We start from the raw sequence: 22,446 nt of genomic DNA, 5'->3' as shown, positions 1-22,446 counted from the left end.
CCCTCACAGGCAAAGTGACGTGTATATATACGTCACTAGCCTGTGAGGCTCTGGGGAGCGAGCGCACGCTGCCGCCGACGCGCTCCCGGACCCCCCCCCCCGCGCGTGTGACTGGCGGACCCGATGTCCGCCGCTCACTCTGCGATCATCGGGGGAGAGGGAGAAAGGCAGGCAGCTTGTGTAAACAAGCTGCCTGTCATTCTCCCCTGTGAAGAAACACTGATCATACGGTTCTACTATGTAGGACCGTTGATCAGTGTTCCTACAGCTCAAGCCACAGCCAATCACAGTTAGAAACACACCCCTAGGGACACACACAGCCCCTCCCTCTCAAATACAGTTAACCCCTTCACTGCCAGTGTAATTTTACAGTAACAGTGCATATATAAAGCACTGATTACTGTAGAAATGTCACTGGTAACCCCAAAAATGTCAGTCAAGGGTCCGATCTGTCCGCCCCAATGTCGCAGTACCGCAAAAAAAATTGCAGATCGCCGCCATTACGCGTTAAAAAAAAACAACAAAAATGACAAAAATCTTTCCCTTTTGTTAGTAAACGCGGTAACTTTTGCGCAAACCAATCAAAATACGCTTTTTGCGATATTTTTTTTTTTTTTTTCCACCAAACATATGTAGCATAAAACAAATTGGCCAAAAAATGTTTTGAAATTTTGATATTTACTTTTTTTTTTTTGGGGGAATTTCATATAAAAAAATGTGAAAAATATTATTTTTGAAAAATTTACGCTCTTTTTTTGTTTATAGCGCGTGATCAAAAAATCGCACAGGTGATCAAATACCACCAAAAGAAAGCTGTTTGTGGGAAAAAAAGGACGTCAAATTCGTTTAGGTACAGCGTCGCACGACCGCGCAATTGTCCGTTAAAGTCACGCAGTGCCAAATCGCAAAATACCCCCTGGTCTTTTAGCAGCCAAATCCCCCGGGGCTTAAGTGGTTAACCATTGGTTATACTGCCCCCTACAGGGGTAGGACACCAGGCAAGAAAAAGCTTGACTATGCCTATGGGCAGTCCCAGGGGGTATACGCCCACTCTCAGCTATCGTTCGTATTGTATCGACAGACGCAGTTCCGTATCTTCATTACCATTTTGTGTTATGCTCTTCCAATCAGAAATAGGCACTAGGCAGGAAAAAAACTTTACAATGCCCATGGGGCTGTCCCTGCAGGCATAACCCCACACACTCTGATTCAGATTGCAGTTTGTTTCTGCCTAGTTTAGGAATAGGACCTAGCTCCCTGCTGGCATTTCGGTCTTGGCTGTAAAGGGAATTTTTATTATTTTGTTAGTTTTTTTATGTTCACTAGTTAGTTCCTGGAGGACTACAAGCAACAGCCAGCTGTGGTTTTGGACTGGATAATCTAGATCCTTAAGGTCTTCCAGCCTGGCCAGCGAGAGTGAGCAGGTTATAGTCCAGAACTAGGCCTCGCCACGACCGTGCCCTGATGGATGGGGACGAGCCTGCGAGTGAACCATCTCGCTGGGACACGATCAACCTGGAACGAGTCGCAGCGTAACCCCTGGCCGACAGCACTCCAATCCTGGGTGGGAGGGGATCTTTTTCAGAGTGGCGCCCACCTGGTATTGCGGTATGTTGAGTAATTGTCCCCCCCCCCAAAACCTCTAGCGGTCTTGGGGCGGACGTGGGCCTTATCGCTGGAATGGTCGGACCCTCAGGGCTCCCTTGGTTCCCCTGGCCTCTCGGGAGGACTACGCCCAAACCCCTCATTTTTTTTTTCCCCCTACCCTGTGCAAGTTTCTACGTTGGGGGGCAGAAATTTTGCGGCCGCTGTGGCGCCTTTTTTTTTTTATGGGGGTGGTTGGTCCTGGTGGGGTCCCTTCCTAGGGACTCTCTGATGCCTGATGTTCTGGGACCCCTTTTGGGGGTCCAGAAGACGGCATGGTGCGCCATGGGGGCCACCATTTTGCTGTTGATAAATGTGTTCTTTTTCCCATTGTATTACATGGGCAGCCATTTTCTGTTAGTTCCCCGTAGGAATGCATGGAGCAGCCATTTTCCTGTGGTCCATGATCGCTGGACAGGCACTTTAAGTCTAGCTCAGATATCGGTGAGATCACGATTTGGTGGCTCTTAAAGGGACAGTGCACCTTTTTTCTTACCAGTGTAAAATAGAGTCCCAGGATAACGTTTCTCCTGCAGACCCCTTAGGTGCTGCTGCTAACCCTTCTGGGTCACGGTCACAGCCTGATCTCACAGAATTTTTTCAAAGTCTGATGTCAAAAGCAGATTTTTGTAATTACAAATGTTGCCAGCCGCAAATGCCCTCTGCCTTCGCCTCCATCGGTAGTGTCTTCAGACCCTGAAGCAGATATGGCCACTGCAGACTCGCCCCACACTACAGGGTTGGTGTCTTCACATTCTGACGGTGAAGAGGACCTTTCCTCATCAGCCGCAGCGCGGGAACGCGCCTTAGTGGAAGCTCTTCTAGTTTTAGTGCGGGAAACTCTAGAATTGGCTGATGAATCTAGGTGTTCACTTGCCCTGATATGTTTCATACCATTGTGAATGAACACTGGTGGTGCATCAAGCACATGCTGATGGTGCCTAAGCATTTTAAACACAGTTACCCTTATGCAGATGCAGTATCCACTAGGTGGACTGTGTACCACCGAAGGTGGATCACCCATTTTCCAGGCTAAATAAGTCTACTGTGGTTCCGGTGGAGGAATCACCAACTTTTGCAGACCCCGTGGATAGACGGGTGGAGTCCCTGTCCCGCCATTTACACGTGATAGCGGGTTCCATATTGAAAACCTACTTTTGTGAATATTCTGGTATCAGACTGTTACTGAGTGGGTGAAGCTATTAAAAGCAAATTTGGAAGCTGAACGGCTCCCCCCTGCGGTGCTTGAACTAATTGACCAGCTCTGGTGTTCATGTGTGATACCTCCCTGGATGCAGCTCCGCTAGTGGCCAGGGTGCCGGCAGTAGGGATTACTATTAGTCGCATGGTGTGGCTAAAAAGCTGGTCTGCAGACCAGGCTTCCAAAAAGGCCTTAGCTGATCTCCTCTTTACAGGGAAAAGGTTGTCTGGATTCTCTCTGAGTTGATCAAAGGTCTCACTGGGGGAAAAAGTACTTTTTCCTTAATCCTCTAAGGGTAAGGTGCCACCTTTTTAAGCGGGGGCCTTCCTTCTCTGCTCATAAGCTGCTTTTTTGTGCCTCCGGGTCGCAAGAAAAAGGTAAACCGTTCAGGTCTTCTGGGGGTTCCAAGAAGCCATGGTCGAAGATTTGTCTGCAGATCTGGACAGACCTACCTTTTGATTTTCCCATCTGCATGAAGGGGCGCCCTCACCAGTTTCCAGACTGTGGGGGGGGGGGACGTCTTCGCTTCTTTCCGGAGTGGGGGGGACATCTTCGCTTTTTTCCAGAACCATGGACCTCCATGGTTCAGGACAAATGGGTTCACCAACTGATCCACTTGGGGTACAAGATCGAATTCCGGTCTTGACCGTCGGATTGGTTTTTCCCATCCAATCTTCACCTATCTCCAGACCGGTTAAGGGACTTGCAAGGGGCGGTACACGATTTGCTGTCGCAAAGAGTGATTGTGCCAGTTCCCTCTCAGGAACATTTTCAAGGGTTTTATTCAAACCTGTTCTCCGTGCCCAGAAAAGAGGGCAAGGTGCGTCCCATCCTGGACCTCAAGGCACTGAACTGCTTTGTGCGGGTACAGAAGTTTTGAGGTGGAATCCATCCGCACAGTAGTGGCGTCACTACACCAGGGAGATTTTTTGGCCTCAATAGATATCAAGGACTCATATCTACACATCCTATCTATGCTGGACACCACCGGTTTCTTTGCTTTGCAGTAGCAGAAGAGCATTATCAATTTCTGGCGTTACTCTTTGGTCTTGCCTCCGCCCCCAGGGTTTTGTTTACCAAGGTACTGGCCCCAGTGTTGCCATTGCTGGGCCAACGGGGGATTGCAATACCGGGGTACTTGGACAATCTCCTATTGAGAGCGGATTCCCATTCAGCCCTAATGGGCGACCTCACAATCACTGTCCAAACCCTTCAGGAATTCGGGTGGACCATCAATTTCAGTAAATCCTCCTTGACACCTTCCTTGAGACTGGATTATTTGGGCCTGACTCTGGACTCTGCCTTGGCGAGGGTCTTTCTTCCCCCGAACAAGCTGCAAGGAGGCGATTCGGTTACTGTTGGGAACCGATCTGCCCTCTGAGAACCTGCATGCAGGTTTTTTGCCTGATGCTATCAGCCTTTCGGCGGTTCCATACAAGACCTTTACAAAAGGAGTTTCTTGTCAAGTGGAACAAGGATCCAAAGTCCTTGGACACCGTGATTCAGTTGAGCCACAACACACAATCTGCTCTATTGTGGTGGCTTCAGTCACCAGCACTATGCCAGGGCAAGTCCTTCCTCCCATTGTTTTGGACGGTGGTAACCACAGACGCCAGCCTGTTAGGCTGGGGCGGGGTGCTGGGGAAGCTCTGTGTCCAGAGAACCTGGACAGCAGAGGAGTCCAAACTGTTGATAAAGGTTTTGGAGCTCAGAGGGATAAAGCTTTGTCTGCAACAATGGGCAACTCGTCTGCAAGATTGTCTGGTTCGGATTCAATCAGATAATGCCACGGCTGTGGGTCACATCAATCACCAGGGGGGCAAGGAGGTGGCCAAGGGGTGGCCGAGATTCTGGCCTGGGCGGAACAGTTTGTTCCAGCTTTTTCTGTGGTGCACATCTCAGGTGTGGAAAACTGGCAAGCGGATTACCCGAGTCGTCAGGTGTTCGACCAAGGGGAATGGTCCCTACACCCAGAGGTATTTCATCTTCTGTGTGTTCAGTGGGGGATGCCCGAGGTCAATCTGTTTGCTTCTTGTCTCCAGAAGAAGGTGCAGGGGTTTGTAGCCAGGTCTCGAGATCCTCTAGCCGACGCAACGGACGCACTGGTGGCTCCTTGAGGTCAGTATCGGCTGATGCTTTCCTTCCTTTAACACTTCTGCCAAGGCTTCTACGCAAGGTAGAGATGGAAAGGATTTCAGTCATTCTGGTGGCCCCATACTGGCCTCGCCGACTTGGTACACAGACCTAGTAAGGTTGGTTGCCATTGCTCCTTGGAGACTTCCTCTCAGGAAGATCTGCTGTCTCAAGGCCTGATCTTCCATTCTGCTTTACAGTCGCTGGCTTTAACGGCACGGCTGTTAAAAACCAGGAGTTGAGAGATGGAAGTCTTTCTGACTCTGTCATTCCTACGCTATTGAAGGCTAGGAAGTCGACTACCAGGAAGATACAGTGGGTACGGAAAGTATTCAGACCCCCTTAAATTTTTCACTCATTGTTATATTGCAGCCATTTGCTAAAATCATTTAAGTTCATTCTTCTTCCTCATGAATGTATACATAGCACCCCATACTGACAGAAAAACACAGAAAAGCCTCCTTTTGAGTACATTCGGGAGGTTTCTCTGCTTTCATTGTCTCAGAATGTTGCCTTTTTGGTGGCTATCACTTCTGATCGCAGAGTTACTGAATTGGCGGCGTTATCTTGCTGCTAACCTTGTTTTCCATTGCTAGGGGTTGAACAGCGGTTGGCTTTGGGCACTATCAAAGGCCAAGTGTCTGCTTTGACTATATATTTCCAACGCCCGTTAGCCATGCATGCCTTTATTCATAATTTTATTTAGGGAGTGCGCCATTTGGCTCCTCCAAGACGGTCCCTGATACCTCAGTGGGATCTCAATTTGGTATTATCTGTTCTTCAAAAGCCTCCTTTTGAGTAGATTCGGGAGGTTTCTCTGCTTTCATTGTCTCAGAATGTTGCCTTTTTGGTGGCTATCACTTCTGATCGCAGAGTTACTGAATTGGTGGCGTTATCTTGCCGCTAACCTTAACTGGTGGTCCACAGAGATAAGGTCGTACTTCGACCTAATCAGTCTTTTCTTCCTAAGGTGGTTTCTGATTTTCATTTGAATGAAGACATTGCGTTGCCTTTACTCTATCCCAAGCCTAAGCATTATAAGGAAATTGCTTTGCATTCTTTGGATGTGGTTCGGGCGATGAGGGTTTACCTGGAGGCCACTGAGTCTAGAAAATCAGACACTTTTTGTCCTTACCAAGGGATCTCGTAAAGGATTGGCTGTGTCTGCTGCAACCATATCCAGATGGATCAGACAGACGGTTATTTGGGTTTATTTGCTGAAGAGTCAGGTTCCTCCTTTCCCTGTGAAGGTGCATTCTACTAGGGCGTTGAGTGCTGCTTGGGCTTTTCGCCATCAAGCGTTTGATGCAAGTTTGCAAGGCGGCAACTTGGTCGACCGTGCATACTTTTATAAAGTTCTACAAAGTAGATGTGTTGGCATGGTTGGATGCCACTTTTGATCGCAAGGTTTTGCAGGCTGCTGTTTACAGAGAATCCTTTTTTTGTTCTCTCTGAGGGTGTTTTTACTGGGTGAGCTCCTTTTTAACTGGTTGGCTAAGTTTTTAGCCTTTGGGGAATTACGTTCTTCTTTGCGTATTTCTCCCACCCCTCATGTCAATACTCCTTTGGGACATCCCAATGGTAATGAAGATATGGAGCTGCGTTTGTCGATGAATGATAGAGAAAATTGGATTTTTGTAAGAACTTACTGTAAAAACCTTTTCTCTGAAGTTCATCAACACCAAGCACTTTTTTAGTGTATGGGTTTGATTTGTCTTCTAAACGCTGCTTGCAACAAAACTGCAAGCTGAAGCAGAGTGTGTGGGGTTATGCCTGCAGGGACAGCCCCATGGGTGTGAAAGTTTTTTGTTTTGTTTTTTCGGCCTAGTGCCTATTCCTGTTTGGAGGAGCATAACCAAATGGTAATGAAGATATGGAGCTACGTCTGTCGAACTTCAGAGAAAAGGATTCTACGGTAATTTCTTACAAAAATCCAATTTTTTTCTGCCTAGTTAGGAGTAAAGACTTATTTCCTTGCTGGGATTTCTGGTCCTGGCGATTTATTTATTTTCTTTTTAAATTGGATTTTTTCCAATCTTAGTTATTTTGTTCCTGTGAGAATCTGCAATCAATTGCCAGACTGGGCGACCGACTGGATAATCTAGATCCAGAGGGTCCCCCCAGTCTGGCCAGCGAGTGCGTGAAGACCGCACTCGGCTGCGACATAGGCCCCACTGGACGAGGGCTGGCTTGCAGGTTAAACCTCTCGTGGGGACACATATGACCTGAGTCGCAGCATTTCTCCTGGCCGAAAGCACCCACATTACGATGAAGCGTGGTCTCTCCGGAGCGGTGCCCACCCTGTTCCTGGTATGGTAAGTAGCTGCCCCCCCTCTACTCCTGGAGGGTTTTGGGGTGGATGTGGTCCCCTCCCTTGGACCGTGGGGTCCCCAGATTCCACTCAACCCCCCAGCCCCCCTAAAATTTCGGTGGTCACTGTGGGTCTTTCAGCCTCCCTGGGTGAGGCTATGACCTGGCGTTTGCCACAAGCTCTTAAGGGGGGCTGGTTGGAGTTTCTGCTGACCGAGTTTTCCAGGTGCGCAATGGGGGGTTGAGCAGGGTTTCCTGCCACCCGGGGGGTTGGTGACTAGGCAGGGATGTCCTCTAGGCTCCCTGCGGCAGTTGTTGGTCTGGGGGAGCGGATAGTTTAGTAACTGCGGGTTCGCGTGTCATGCGGCTGGATCTGGCCAAAAATTTAGGCTACGGCCTACTAGTCGGGAAATACGTGAGGTGGCCCCTGTGAAGGCTGGCTGAAGCCACTGCCTCCTGTTTGGGCATCCGCCCTCCCCTCCGCTTCCCTGGGTGGTTGGCTCTGCTGGGGCTCGTGGCCAAGCGGCTGGGCGGCCTACTAGACCTCCAATGAGTTTAGCTGAAGCCCCCACTTTTGCTTTGGGCATCTTCTGGGCAGGGATCCGTGCACTTGTGGCTGGGCCTCCACAAACATTTAGGCTTGCGGCCTGCTAGGCCATGTGGTCAGCTTGATGCCTCCCTTGGAAGGGGTGGCGCTGTGGGGGCGCTTCATTTTTTGGCAGCTTTGCCGCCTTTATTGTATGGGGAACTTGCACCTTTTAGCGCTGTGGGACCATCAGGGTACCCTGCCCGCGCGTCCGCATATACGGCGGGCGGTCCCCTTTTTAAGGGGGCTATTTCCTATTATGCCCTCTATGATGGCGACCCCCTTGATTTTTTTTTTTATTTTTTTTTTTTCTTGCTGGGTCCATTCGTGGTCCCTTGGTGGGTGTCCCCTTTGCAGGGTTGCAGTTGGCAGCCTCCCCTGATTGGTATTTTTCCCGGGTGAGTTTATTATGTAGCGACCCTACTGCGTCGGCGTGCTCAGATGGTGAGGATGATTTCTCTACTCCTCTAGCCGCGCATGAAAAGGTGCTGGTGGATGCACTGTTTGTGTCAGCGCGTGACACTTTAAAAATGGAGGTTGCAGCTGATGCTGCGTCAGAGGCGCCGGTCCCTTTTGGCACCCACAGGCCCTCCCAAAGTAGCGAGGGTGTTCCCTTTTCCGCTTACTTTGACAACATTGTCACAAAACAGTGGGGTTTTCCAAAAGGCAGTTGTTCCCAATCGCTTTTTGTTTGCAGTGTCCTTATGAGGATTAACTGCGTTAAAGGTGGACGGTCGCGCCTGTAGTGGACTCGCCAGTTTCCAGATTAAATAAAGCTACCTTCATTCCGATTGAGGAGTCCCCGGCTTATAAATATCCAGCTGATAGGAGGGCGGAGGCTCTGGCCCGCCATATGTTCGCTGTGGCTGCTTCGGCACTTAGACCAGTATTTACTATTGCCCTGGTGTTGCAAGATCTAAACCGCGTGGGCTAAATTTTTTAGCCCGGACCTGGAGGGGAAACCGCTTCCCCCCTGTCTTTGCGGAGCTGGCAGATCAGTTGGTCCAGGGGCTACATTTTATCTGCGATGCCTCTTGGATGTGGCTCCTTTGATTTCTAGGCTGTCTGTATTGGGAGTGGCCCTTCGGCATATTATCTGGCTGAAATACTGGTCTGCGGACCAGACTTCTAAGAAGGCCTTATCTGATCTCCCCCTTGTGGCAGATTGCCTGCTTGGAGCTTCCTTGGATGGGCTCGTTAAGGGTCTCACAGGGGGGAAGAGTACTCATCTTCTGCAGGCCACCAAGGGCAAGGGGCCCCATCATAGACGTGGGCCATTCTCCTCAGCTTTCAGCTCTACAGAAGCCTCCCTTTGAAAATATTCGGGAGGTTTCCCTGCTTGCGCTGCCTGGAAGGTGGCCTTTTTTGCTGGCTATCACCTCTGCGCGCAGGGTGTCAGAACTGGCAGTTTTATCCTGTCCACCTTAATAATGATTCACAACGGTAAGGTGGTGCTTCACCCCTGTCTGTCATTCCTTCCTAAGGTGATCTTTGACTGTCATTTGAATGAAGACATTGTTTTGCCTTCCCTGTTTTCCAGGCTAAAGCTCTGACGGAAATTACCTTGCTTGTCTTGGATGTGGTCTGGGAAATTAGGGTGTACCTGGCAGCTACGAGTCTTTTAGGAAGTCAGACTCTCTATTTGTGCTAACGGACCTCGCAAAGGGTCGTCCGCTTCTGTGACCATTTCCAGATGGATCAGACAGACGGTGGTTCAGGCCTTTTTCATCAGGGCTCAGGTTCTTTAGTGTCTCCTGGGCTTCCCTCATCAAGCGTCAGTGACGCAGTTTTGCACGTCATCGGTGCACACTTTTACAAAATTTTTATAAAGTGGATCTGTTGGCATCTGCGGATGGTTTTGCTGGCTGCTGTTTAGAGGACCTGGTCCTCTTTGAGGGGTGTATTTATTTTATTTTTTCAGGTAAGCTACAGGTGTTTATAGTTGAGCTCCATATTACCTGGTTGGCTATGGTTAGCCTTGGGATTTTTTTTCTGCTGTTTTCCAACCCCTCATGTTTGACACTGATTTGGGACATCCCAATGGTTAAGAACAATCAGGAGCTGTGTCCGTCAGTAAACGAAAGAGAAAATGGGATTTTCGACTTACTGTAAAATCCATTTCTCTGATGTTCATTGACGAACACAGCACCCACCCTTCTGTGGAGTTGTAATTCTTCTGACACTGCTTGTAACAAAACTGTGTGCCTATAGCATAGAGAGTGGGAGTATACCCCCTGGGACTGCCCGTAGGCGTAGTCAAGCTTTTTCCTGCCTTGTGTCCCTACTCCTGCAGGGGGGAAGTATAACCAATGGTTAAGAAGAATCAGGAGCTGTGTCCATCAATGAACATCAGAGAAATGGATATTACCGTAAGTCAAAAATCCCACTTTATATGCTTTGTATACCTGAACTCCATAATTATGAGGGATGTCAATGTACTTTTGGCATTGTATGTTATTTAGAACAAGTTGACATGTAAGTGGCACAGAGCTAAGTTAATATATGGCCATGACCAGAGGAGCCAGCTAGTGCAGTTTTTAAACAATGATGTGTAAGTAGGCTGAAATAGGGAAGGTATTTGAGTTCTGTCCCCCCCCCCCCCCCCCCGATTTATATAAAATGCATAATTTTGGTATGTTTAGTTTGTTATTTGCAATGCAAGGCTTAAATGAGAAAAATATCACACAGTTTGAGATAATTAGGATTATTTTACTATATAATTGTTCTTTGGCATGTGCTATGTGTGATATTTTGTTCACTTGGGCTTTTGAGAAAAACCAACACCCATACTCCCCTCCATGCTGCAGCTCTCCCATGCCAATTCTAAAACCAAGAACTATGCGTCAGTGCTGGAGGAGCAGAATGGAGAGCGGTGACTAATTGAATCTTCAGTTGGGGAGGGGACGATCACGGCTAGCTCTGGTTCTCAGCTTTGCTCTGAAAGGCAGAGCCAGCTGTCCGTCAGATAACTGGGTGGTTCCCGCCAATATTGTCATGATCTTTCCTGAGCCTTGCAGGGCTCTGCCCTGTTGGCTAAAATCTGGGCAACAGCCTGCTTTAAGTTGATTCTGGGTCACAGGAGTATAAAAGTAAATGTACTCCCGTTACTCACAGGAGAAGTATGGCCAAAAAAGGCTTTGGCCAATGCTTCTCTTTTAAGCATTCATTTATATGTATAGAAAACCCTCAAAAATGCAGTGTTACATAATGGGTCTTGTATATCAAGAATCAGGACTTTGACAGTGTATTTGTTGCTTTTTAATGACTGTAATAGTTTTATTATCCAAACTTTTTTTTCCAATTTTATTACAAACATATGTATATTTTACGGCTAGTCTGGTATTTGCATTCAGAGAAAAGGATAGGTAATTTATATCAAAAATATAATTCTGTTTTCAACTGTTTAGAACTGCCAATATAGAACCAATTGTGGAACAGTTTTTGGAGTACCCTTATCTGAGAAAATGTACACCAATTGATTTGCCAATGCCAGCTTCTGAAATATTTGTGGGGGGTAGAATTGTCATGTGATCTCTGACAGAGAGTTCATGTCTGACCAGAGATGATATAAAATGAAATGCAGTTGGTATGACCGGACAGGCTTAAAACCACCTAATTCTACAGTGCAGTTCATTCCACACTTTTCCCATGCACAAAATATTTTTCAAGTGCTTTTTTTTTTTTTTTTTTTTTTTCGTGAATTATAATGCAAGAACATTTTTGTATGGTGTTATCTCTTTAGTTCAAATGTGTGAGTCGGAGTGTTGTCCCATTGAGATTTGTTTTCAGCCAAATGACATTTGGAAACTATTGTAAGGAGTTACGAGCTATTGAACATGTTGAGTAAATTAATTTTACAATGTTAAATGTACACTCCCCTGCCACTTTATTAGGTACGCCTTGCTTGTACCGGGTTGGACTCCTTTTGACTTCAGAACTCCCTTAATTCTTTATTGCATAGATTCAACAAGGTGTTGGAAACATTCCTCAGAGATTTTGGTCCACATTGACATGATAGCATCACACAATTGTTGCAGATTTGTGGCTGCACATCCATGGTGCGAATCTCTCCTTCTACCACATCCCAAAGGTGCTCTATTGAATTGAGATCTGGTGACTGTTGAAGCCATTGGCGTACAGTAAAGTTATTGTCATGTTCAAGAAACCATTTGAGCTTTGTGACATGGTGCATTATCCTGCTGGAAGTAGCCATCAGAGGATGGGTACTCTATAGTCATAGGGATGGAGGGATGGATGTGGTCTGCAACAGTACTGAGGTTGGTCATGGCATTTAAACAATGCTCAATCGTTATGAAGGGTCCCAAAGTGCGGCAAAAAAATATCCCCCACACCAGTATGCCACCAGCCTAAACCATTGATGTAAGGCAGGATGGATCCATGCTTTCATGTTTATGCCAAATTCTGACCTTACCATCTGAATGTGGCAGCTGAAACAAAGACTCCTCATACCAGGCAAAGTTTTTCCAATCTTCTTTTGTCTACTTTTGGTGAGCCTGTGCAAATTGTAGCCTTCGTTTCCTGTTCTTAGCTGACAGGAGTGGCACCCAGTGGGGGTCTTCTGCTGCTGTAGCTCATCTGATTGAAGATTCAATGTGTTGTGCATTCAGAGATGGTATTCTGCATACCTTGGTTGTAACAAGTGGTTATTTGAGTTACTGCTGCCTTTCTATCATCTCAAACAAGTTTGACTATTCTCCTCGAGGCATGTTCGTCCACACAACTGCTGCTCACTGGATATTTTCTCTTTTTCGGACCATTCTCTGTAAACCCCAGAGATTGTTGTGCTTGAAAATCCCAGTACATCAGCCATTTTGAAATACTCAGACCAGTCAGTCTGGCACCAACAACCATGCCACATTCAAAGTAATTTAAATCCCCTTTCTTCCCCATTGCTCAGCAAGTCATCTTCACCCCATCTAGCTGCCTAAATGCATGGAGTTGCTGCCATGTGATTGGCTAATTAGCAGTTTGTGTTACCAAGCAATTGGAACAGGTGTACATTATAAAGTGGCCTGTGAGTGTATAATATGCAGGTTAAGGTCTTCCTAATATGAAATTACTACTTGCATCTGTAGAAGAACAGAAGCTTTATAATGTTAAAATTTTTCTGTTAGGTATTTTTTTTTTTAAACTGAAGTAAATAGTGATGTAACTTTTTTATTCTTAAGTACAATAGTTTACGTGTTTTCAAGGATTCTATAACATTTGTAACCATGTCACTTTTTCACAGGAAGTCCCCTGTGTGCTGATACAGAATGAAGGTAAGAATCCCAAATGGATAATAACATACTAGACCAGGGTGGATATACTTGGTAATATCAACTATACTATCACATTCCCATCTGCCCATTCAGCTGTGGCCAGGGTGTTCCTTGCTTTGCAGTCGCTTGTATGCAAAGATGCGGAGGTGCTCATGACAGTATTGACCTAATACGACCACATGCCCATAATTGATCGATGTCATATACTGAAATGGCCATGTTGACCATATTAGATCAGTGCCTTCGCAATGGCTGATTGGGCTGGTGGGGATTTAATTATGTGACCGGACTGAACCTAGTTAGGGAGTAAAGGGCAATATGTATAGTTATGACAATTTGCACTATTTTACATTCCAATAACAAAACATGTGAGAGAAACTGATCTTTATCTAATGTTCATTGACGGACATGGCTGCTTCTATACCCATGAAGAAACCGGCTTTTATAGCCCCACCTACAGCAGTTGGACACTTGGCAGAAAAAAACGACTCTGCACCTCCTATGGGCAGTCCTCTCTGCATATAAAACCCCAATCTGTTCACAGTCCCCTAGACGGACAGGGTCCTGATCCTGGACCTCAAGGCCCTGAATGCCTTTGTGCAGGTTCACAAGTTCAAGATGATTGGATCTATTCAGTCGGTGATAGCCTCCCTCAGCCAAGGGTATTTTCTGGCCTCCATAGGCATCAAGGACACCTACCTGCACATTGCCATTTGTGGGGGGCATCAGCACTTCCTACACTTTATTGGGGATGCACATTATCAGTTTGTAGCGCTGCTTTTCAGTCTGGCTTCCACACCTTAGGTGTTTACCAAGGTCTTTGACTTGCTGTGATTAGCTATCTTTACAACTTGCTCCTGTGCGTGGAGACCAGCTTGTCCCCGCTGGACAGTGTGGAGATCACTATGCGTTCTATACAGGAATTTGGGTGAATCCTGAACTTCAGGAAGTTGGTGTTGACCCCTTCCAGGCGCCTGGTCTATTTGGGACTGATCCTCGATTCGGAGCGAGCGAGCCAAGGTGTTCCTTCTGTTGGACAAACTCTTGAAGCTCCAGTCTGCAGTCTGGCAGCTTTTGGCTTACAAGTGGCACTCCCTGCGTTTTTGCATGCGAGTCTCTGGCCTGATGGTGGCTACCTTGAGGTGGTTCCGTATGACCAGTTCCATACAAGACCACGGCAGAAGGAAATCCTTTTCAAATGGTACAGGTCTTTCACCTCCCTGGACAATCTGATTTGCCTACAGCGACCTACGAGGGCTTCTCTTTGATGGATGAGACCTCTGGCTCTTTGGAATATAAAGTCCTTTCTCCCCACCCGCTGAACAGTAGTCACAACGGATGCCAGCCTGTGGGGCTGGGGCAGTGTCTTGAGATCCTATTCAGCTCAGGGTCGATGGACTCCGGAGGAAGCTTAATTGCCCATGTCCTGGAGCTGCGGGTGATCAGGTTGTCGCTGACACATTGGATGGATCGCCTAAAGGGTCTGCCGGCCAGGATCCAGTCAGACAACACCACTGCAGTGGCGTATGACAGTCATCAAGGAGGCACAAAAAGTGCAGCTGCGGCGCTGGAGATGGCTCACATCCTGTGAGGGGAGGAAAGGTTCTGTCTGTCGTACACATTCCAAACAAACAGACAAGCAGGTTATCTCTGCTGGTAGACACTGGATCAGGGTGAGTGCCCCCCTCCCCCATCCGGAGGTGTTCCATCAAACTACCTTTACTGGGGTACGCCGGACTTGGATCTTCTGGCATCCCGCCTCAGTCAGAAGGTTCCACGGTGCATGGCAAACTCGTTGGCTCCTCTGGCGGGTATGTGTGTGGGGCCGTGGAAGCAGTATAACCTCATTTACGCATTCCCTCCCCTCCAACGGATTCCTGGACTACTACGCAGGATGGAGGCCAAAGAGATTCCAGTCATATTGGTGGTACCGGACTGGCCTCGCCGTCCGTAGTACCCTGACGTGATGCAGTTGGTGGCAGACGTTCCTTGGCGGTTACCTCTTCAGGAGGATCTTCTGTTTCAAGGGTCGGTTTTCTATCCTGCTTTAATGGCATGGCTATTGAAAGCCAGGTTCTGAAGGGCAGGGGGTTGTCTGGCCCGATGAGTCTGACTGTGAAAGGCCCATAAGTCTACCTCCTAGAAGATTTATCATCGCACCTGGAGTGCTTATATTGTTTGGTATGAAGTCCAGGGGTTCCTTCCTTGTTCCTTCTCGGTGGCTCGGGCGTTGACCTTCCTCCAGCTTGGTTTGGATCACATAATTGCTTTGCGCATGATCGAGAGTCAAGTCTCCGCTCTGGCTGTTTTTTTTCAGCGTCCCTTGGCCATGCATTCTTTGGTTCGCACCTTTTTTCAGGGGGTTCGTCATGTGGTGCCTCCTATATGCTTTCCGTTGCCACCATGGAATTTAAACTTTGTGCTGTCTGGTCTTCAGAAGCCTCCCTTTGAGAGTGTTTGGGATATTCCCTTGCTTACGCTTTTACAGAAAGTTGCGTTTCTAGTCCCTATCACCTCTGTATAGCAGCTGTCGGAATTGGCGGCTTTGTCCTGCAAGCTGCCTTATCTGGTTTTACACAATGACAAGGTGGTGCTTCAACCTTCCCTCTTCCTTTCTGCCAAAGGGGGTTGGGTTTTCATTTGAATGGATATCTTGTCCTTCCTTCTCTTTTGTCCCCTGGTCATCACACCCTAAGGAGGTGGCTCTACACTCCCTGCACGTGGTTCACGGGATTCGCATGTACCTTTTTTTATGCGACGGCTGCTTCTCAACGATCTGATTTTTTTTTTTTCTTTTTTGCGCTCACGGATGGTCCAAAATAAGGATTGGCAGCCTGCTCTGACAATATTTCTTGTTGGATTCAGCAGACGATTGTGCAGGCGTATGCTATTAAGGGATGGGAACCTCCTTTCCCTGTTACGACACACTACACAGGGGTGGTTAGCGCCTCCTGGAAAATTATGACATCAGGTGTTTGTTTCTCACATATGCAAAGCGGTAACCTCGTCGTCTGCATACACGTTTACTAAGTGTTATAGAGTTGATGTGTTGGCATCTTCTGATGCTAGTTTTGGCCTCAACATTTGGCAGGCTGCTGTTTTTAAGACTCTCTCAGGCACCCCTTGGGGTGAATCAGAGTTTTGGCACGTTGTCCTGGGTTTCTTCTCCATTGGTTAGTTTGCCCACCCCTCTTTGGGGCACTGCATGGGCCATCCCTGTTTTATCATGGGGCACGATTCCTTCCACGGACACCAAAGACGGGGCATTGTTTACTCCCACTGTACACCAGGACATTCTCCTCCCCCTGGCTCTAGCTCTGCCCATCTAAAGTCTGAAGGACAATAAACTGGCCCTTTGTTTAGAAAAGTTGGAGACCCCTGATCTAGAGGAACTATAAAAGAAAATCTATTTACCCGATACTCCCCAGCTAGACTGGTCCCTGCAACCTCTGCTCCCCTGCACTTTAGTGGTCTAGGGTCCTGGAATCATCAAGACTTGCTCTGGACATGAGGACACTGAGAGACAGTCCACAGCCATATAGTAGGGGAGCGTCAGTGTGAGCAACCCTTGTGAATTTAGGAAATCTCCCAGCTATTGTTTTTTAGGGGTGTATTCAAAAGTTCTGGCATTTCTGCTACTGAGACCTCTATCTTAAATGTTTGCAGGATCACGTTGGAAGGAATTCTAGTGATTTTTACAGCCTCAGATTGGCTGTAAAGAACTTGGTACACATTTGCCAGTGTCCAAATTTGCCCTCACAATGTCCATTTTTAAGGACCTAGCCACTCAAACTCAGGTCGGCAAATGCTGGTACATCAAAGATGCATATACTACATACTGTATAAAAGGTGTATTCTGTACTATATATATGCTTTCATTTTTTTTTTAAGTTTAATGTAAATCACTTTAGTTTAATTTTCACAAGTAAGAACCTTATTTTTGATTATCATTGTTTGGGGGGGGGGGGGAAATCTGTGCATTCCTTTTTTTTTTTAATTTGTTCTCAAATATGTATCTTATGAATTTGGCTCTGCACCCTTTTTAGGGCTTTCTGAATTTGGCTGTACACTGTATGGAGCATGCCAGTTGCTGAGCAGGATTTACCTGCTGTGATGACTAACTATGCTTTGAGAAGCATTCCATAAGCTCCTGAGTTTTGAGCCATTGCTGTGATGTAATATTTACAGATGGCCTGCAGGAAATGCATTTGTCCAAGTTTTTAGCTAGAATGTGTGTTTGTGTGTCTGTCTGGACTAATGTTTTTCTAAATGTATATTAGTTGGAATCTTAACAATAGAAAAAGATTGTGATATTTTGTAATTTAAAAAAAAATTATAAAAAGACACCCAGGCTTTTTTTATTCATGGAAATTTTTCATTGTAGGAGACTTCACCTTTATTTGTGACAAGCGTTGCAACAAGAAACGCCAGTGTGGAAGACATAAATGCAGTGAAATTTGCTGTGTAGTAAGTTATTACATTTATGCACTTTATTATCTAAAATTATTTTTCCCCCTGTTGTATATAAATGTAAACTGTATTTCTTTTATCTGTTGAGAAAAATAGAAATTTAGGAATTCTCTTTTATACTTGGGCGTATAATGCTATCTACAAGCCAGAACATAAATGGTGGGTTTGGGTACACTGAATTGTTTTCTTCTATTGACCGTTAAACGGTGGTTGTTCTTGTTTACTTGTGTTTTGGTAGAGTGTAGTTTTTTTTTTTTTTTTCCCCCCCACATGCTATTTTGCTGTGGCTTGCTGGTTGGCTCTCCAATGACCATTTCTCTGCATTTGCAGAGGTTTTCTACCATCTAGCTTGATTCGGGAATCCGTTCTTTCAGGTACCATTGACATGCGATAGTCCTTTTGGGATCTATCAGTGGATGTTACCCACCCCTAGATTAGGCACTTGACCTCCGGAATATTTCACCCCCTTCATGACCAGGCCATTCTATGCTTTCTAGCACTACGCAACCTTTTAACTGGTAATTGCGCGGCCATCCAACACTGTACACAAACAAAATTTATATTGGTGTTTTTTTTTTTCTATACAAATGGAGCTTTCTTTTTGTGCTATTTGATCACCACTTGTTTTTTATTTTTTGCGATCTAAACAAAAAAAAGCAGACATTTTTGAAAAAAAAAAAAAACTATATATATATATATATATATATATATATATATATATATATATATATATATATATATATATATATATATATATATATATATATATATATATTATAATTTTTTATTTTTACGTTCTGATATAAAACGTCCTATGAATAAAATATAAAAATAAATTCTTTTTTTTTTCCTGCTAATTGCAGCAATCAGCAACTATGATAGTGCGGCAGGCAATCTGACACAAACTGACACTGGGGGAGCTGAATAGCTGCCACTGACATCATCATTGGCCATAATACAGTAATCAGTGATAGTACTATACACTGTCACTGTATCTATGACACTGGCTGGGAAGGGGTTAATGTCTAGGGCGATCAAGGGGTTAAATGTGTGCTGAACAATGTAATGTGTGTAAATTGTGCTGCTTTTACTACTAGAGCTATGTCTCATCCCTGCTTTTGCAGAGCTCTGGGCAATAGTTGCACATAGCCAATGAGCAGGTCCCGGCCGTGATTCATTTTCCAGGACTTGACTGAATCCCGCGGTGTACAATCACAGTGGGTACCCAGTAGGGGAAGTAGGCAGCGATGTATGGGCACGTTGCTTTGCCCTCAGCGGCCACTGACCCCTAGTACATTGCAGGCGAGTGGCAAGTGGTTAAACTGCTTTTGGATGTCCCGACTGCAATAGAATTCTTAAATCCCTGTTTCCTTCAGTGGATTTATGTGATGCTTGCTCACAAAAATGAGGCATGCTGGGTAAAGTAACAGTTCTACGAGGGCTGGCTTACAAAATTTATTTTTATTTTTTGCCAGAGTCCCAATCTTCAAAAGCTACCAGTATAACCCCAACTATAATAGAATTTTTAAATTACTGTGTTCCCCACCAGAAGCCAAGACATGTGTAAGTGCCAAAATCGTATTAATGTTTACTAGCAGTATAAGATGGGCCATAAGGAAAAGGGGGGAAAAAAAGGCTATGAGTGCAAGATTCATGGCCTTTTTGATCATCAGCCCTTTTTGTTATGAATGCAGCTAAATATGAAGGTTCCAGATGTCTGGATTCTAGCACACTTAAGATACGGTACCTTTTTAAGGCTGGCCATCTGTAGAACATAGCAGCACTGTGGGCAGCACAGTGGCTTAGTGATTATTACTTCTGCCTTGCAGCACTGGAATTCCCAGTTTAAATCCCAGTCAGAACATTATCTGCATTGAGTTTGCATGTTCTCCCTATGCTTGTGTGGGTTTCCTTCAGGTACTCCAAGTTCCTCCCACACGCTAAAGACATGCTGGTAGGTTGCAGTATGTAAAGCATTATATAGATTGTGAGCACTATATAAATACCTGTGATAATAAAATAAACTCCTCAGAACCAATTAAAGCGTCTGACTTTATGGTATGGTATTGTATACATTATCCGGCTGAAAGGTGCCATTGCCATCAGGGAATACAGTTTCCATGAAGGAGTATCTCTGGTCAGCAATAATGTTAAGGTAGGTGGTACGTGTCAGGTAACATCCACATGAATGGCAAGACCCAAGGTTTCCAAGCAGAACATTGCCCAAAGCATCACACTGCCTCTGCCAATTTGTCGTCTACCCATAGTGCATCCTGGTGCCATTTCTTTGCCAGCTAAACCACGCACATGCCCTCGGCCAAACACATGGTGTAGAGGGAAACCTGATTTCATCAGACCAGGCCACCTTCTTCCATTTTTCTTTGGTTCTGATGCTCAGGAGTCCATTGTAGACACAGGTCAGCATGGGCGCCCTGACCAGTCTGATAACATGGAAAAATAGTGCTTTTTTTTTTTTTTCAAATGAACAGTGGCATACTAGTAAGATAAAGCTAAACTTTGGAATAAGCACATGTTGGAGCACCCTGTTAATATTATAATCTCCTTTACAAGATAATATTTGTGGTTGTGAACACATTTGGTGGTGCACACACAACTTTGTGGTTATGAAAATGTATATTTAAATTTTTTTTTTCTTTTTTTGCCTGGAGTTCTGCTTTAAATCTAATTTAGATGCAACTTACTTTGTGAACAGGACAAAGAACACAAGTGCTCCTTAATTTGTGGTCATAAACTGAATTGCGGCCTTCACAGATGTGATCTACCTTGCCATCGTGGGAACTGTCAGAATTGTTGGCAGACAAGTAAGATCTAAATACTGTATTTTAAAAACCTGCACTAGAAGTAGTTCTTACACAGTATGTACATTGAACTCTTAAGCCCCACACACATGGGCCGAATGTCGGGAGACATTGGCCGGTTCAATAAAAGCCGGCAGACATTCGTTAGGTGTGTATGTCAGCCAGTCCGACAGAAGCCGGCCATTTGGTTGGCTTCTGTCGAACGACAATGCTGGAAAACCATCAACAGACCTGCTCCCGATCAGCGCTCTAAGCAAATGGTTAAGAGCGCTGACCAAATTGTTCTGGCAGAAGAACGTCCCCCTGTCAGAACACAAAAGCTCAATGGGGGAGATCGCTGTACTAACGTCAGACTGTTTGTTAGCTCTGACCAGGGCTGTCAGTTTACCAGGCTTTAGAGTGGAGAGGGATTCGAATATACTTGTCGGTTTTTTACTCCTATCTGTTCCCCCATTAGGGAGATTCATCCTCTGTATTTGTCATATTTGCTGTTATCACCGAGAGTGAAGTAAAAGAAAATCCCAAATTTTGGGTTGTCATCAGAACAGGAGTAGAGGGGAAATCTCCCAATGAGGACACTAGTTCTAGTGACAATCAGAATGGGTTTGAAGATACCCCATATCCTAGGATGTATGCTAAAGAAAATGGGATTCTTGGTTTTCTGTGTAGGACATCCCAGGACACAGGGATCCCACCTCTCCTTGCTTTGTTGTTTGAGGGTATGCTTAAGACAGAATCTATGCCTAGCTATCTTTTGCCATCATCTAAAGGTGGCAGCATAACTCCTATCTTACTAGGTATGAGAATGCTTTGTCCTCTGAAAAATAAATGATTTTACAGGTACACAAAAAATCAAATTTTTCGTTTATGAAAATGTTTGTGTTTTTTTTTGCCCTGCAGTTACTAGGAAATTTGACCACTTCAGTGAGGGTTTCTATCCTAGCTTGGCAGTTGCTCCTCCTTCCTTCTGCAACATTATAGCCCTCTGTGGAACTCCCAGTACAGCCTTGTAAGAGCTGGTCTGACAACCCAAGGCACACTGCAGAACCTTACATAAAGACTGTGTTGACCCAACAAGATTTTCAGCATATTTAGAGCAGTTGCAAACTCTAAAGGATACAAGTACTCCTTTTGTCAATGTAGCCACTCTTCTATGTTCATCTGCCGTCTCCTTCTCTCTAAGCAGGCACATGCCGCTTTAGTTATTAACTTCAGTCATGGGTCATGTGACCAAAGAAACTGCCATGGGGACAGGCACTATAAGTGATGGGAGTTGGCTCCCAATTTGCTCCCTACTGAGCATGCACAGTATTACTGTCCGAAGTGAGGGCTCATTGTCTGCTGGATGTCGCTAATGCCATAAGCAAGCTGGCAGTGCCCAGCTGTAATTTAAACAGTATTTTAGAACACAAGAAAATAAAGGTCTATAAGGCCATAAATTACTGTACAGCCTTTAAACCATATATGCACAATGGCTAAAATAAAAAAAAAAAAAATGAAATAAAATCAAGTATACCCCTTTAAAAAGAGAATGTGACCAGTCCTCAAGCTCATTTGGGCATAAGTTTATCATTGGAAGGGGCATAAAAAAAAAGCAATCTACCTTTATCTTTATTTAGCATTCATCCACTAAAGGTATTTCTATTTTCTTTCAGGTTTTGATGAACTCACTTGTTACTGTGGGGAATCTGTGATTTTTCCTCCAGTACCCTGTGGCACGAGACCTCCTGAGTGTAAGCAATCCTGCACCAGGCAGCATGAGTGTGATCATCCAGGTAGTTCTTTGCAATTTTTTCTGTGTTGGCTTTTGTACTATGGGTTTAAAATAAATGTAGCATTGGTTCCCCCTACTAATCAAATTTGACATCTGTATTGCTCTTATTTGATATTGTCCAAGCATGCTGCTACTGCCCAAATGCTAAAAAAAATGCAGGGTGCTTCTAACTGCCTTTTAAACCAGATGTTAAAGTAAAAATGAATACTTTGTGTGTTATATATATA

The 22,446-nt window shown here is 45.4% G+C and overlaps 1 protein-coding gene across 1 annotated transcript in view; it reads left to right on the top strand.

Annotated features, from left to right (window-relative positions):
• Nucleotides 1-22,446, top strand: part of NFX1 (nuclear transcription factor, X-box binding 1) — a 176,914-nt gene that overhangs the window by 87,583 nt on the left and 66,885 nt on the right. Inside the window, exons 11-14 of the mRNA XM_082259382.1 lie at nt 13,126-13,156; nt 17,541-17,623; nt 20,340-20,448; nt 22,101-22,220. Coding sequence (XP_082115508.1) covers nt 13,126-13,156; nt 17,541-17,623; nt 20,340-20,448; nt 22,101-22,220 — 343 coding nt within the window. The remainder of the gene's footprint in view (nt 1-13,125; nt 13,157-17,540; nt 17,624-20,339; nt 20,449-22,100; nt 22,221-22,446) is intronic.

This window comes from Pelophylax lessonae, assembly GCF_965119305.1.
Source record: "Pelophylax lessonae genome assembly, chromosome: 5".
NCBI classification, from domain to species: domain Eukaryota; kingdom Metazoa; phylum Chordata; class Amphibia; order Anura; family Ranidae; genus Pelophylax; species Pelophylax lessonae.
This window is presented reverse-complemented; position numbering and strand designations above follow the sequence as displayed.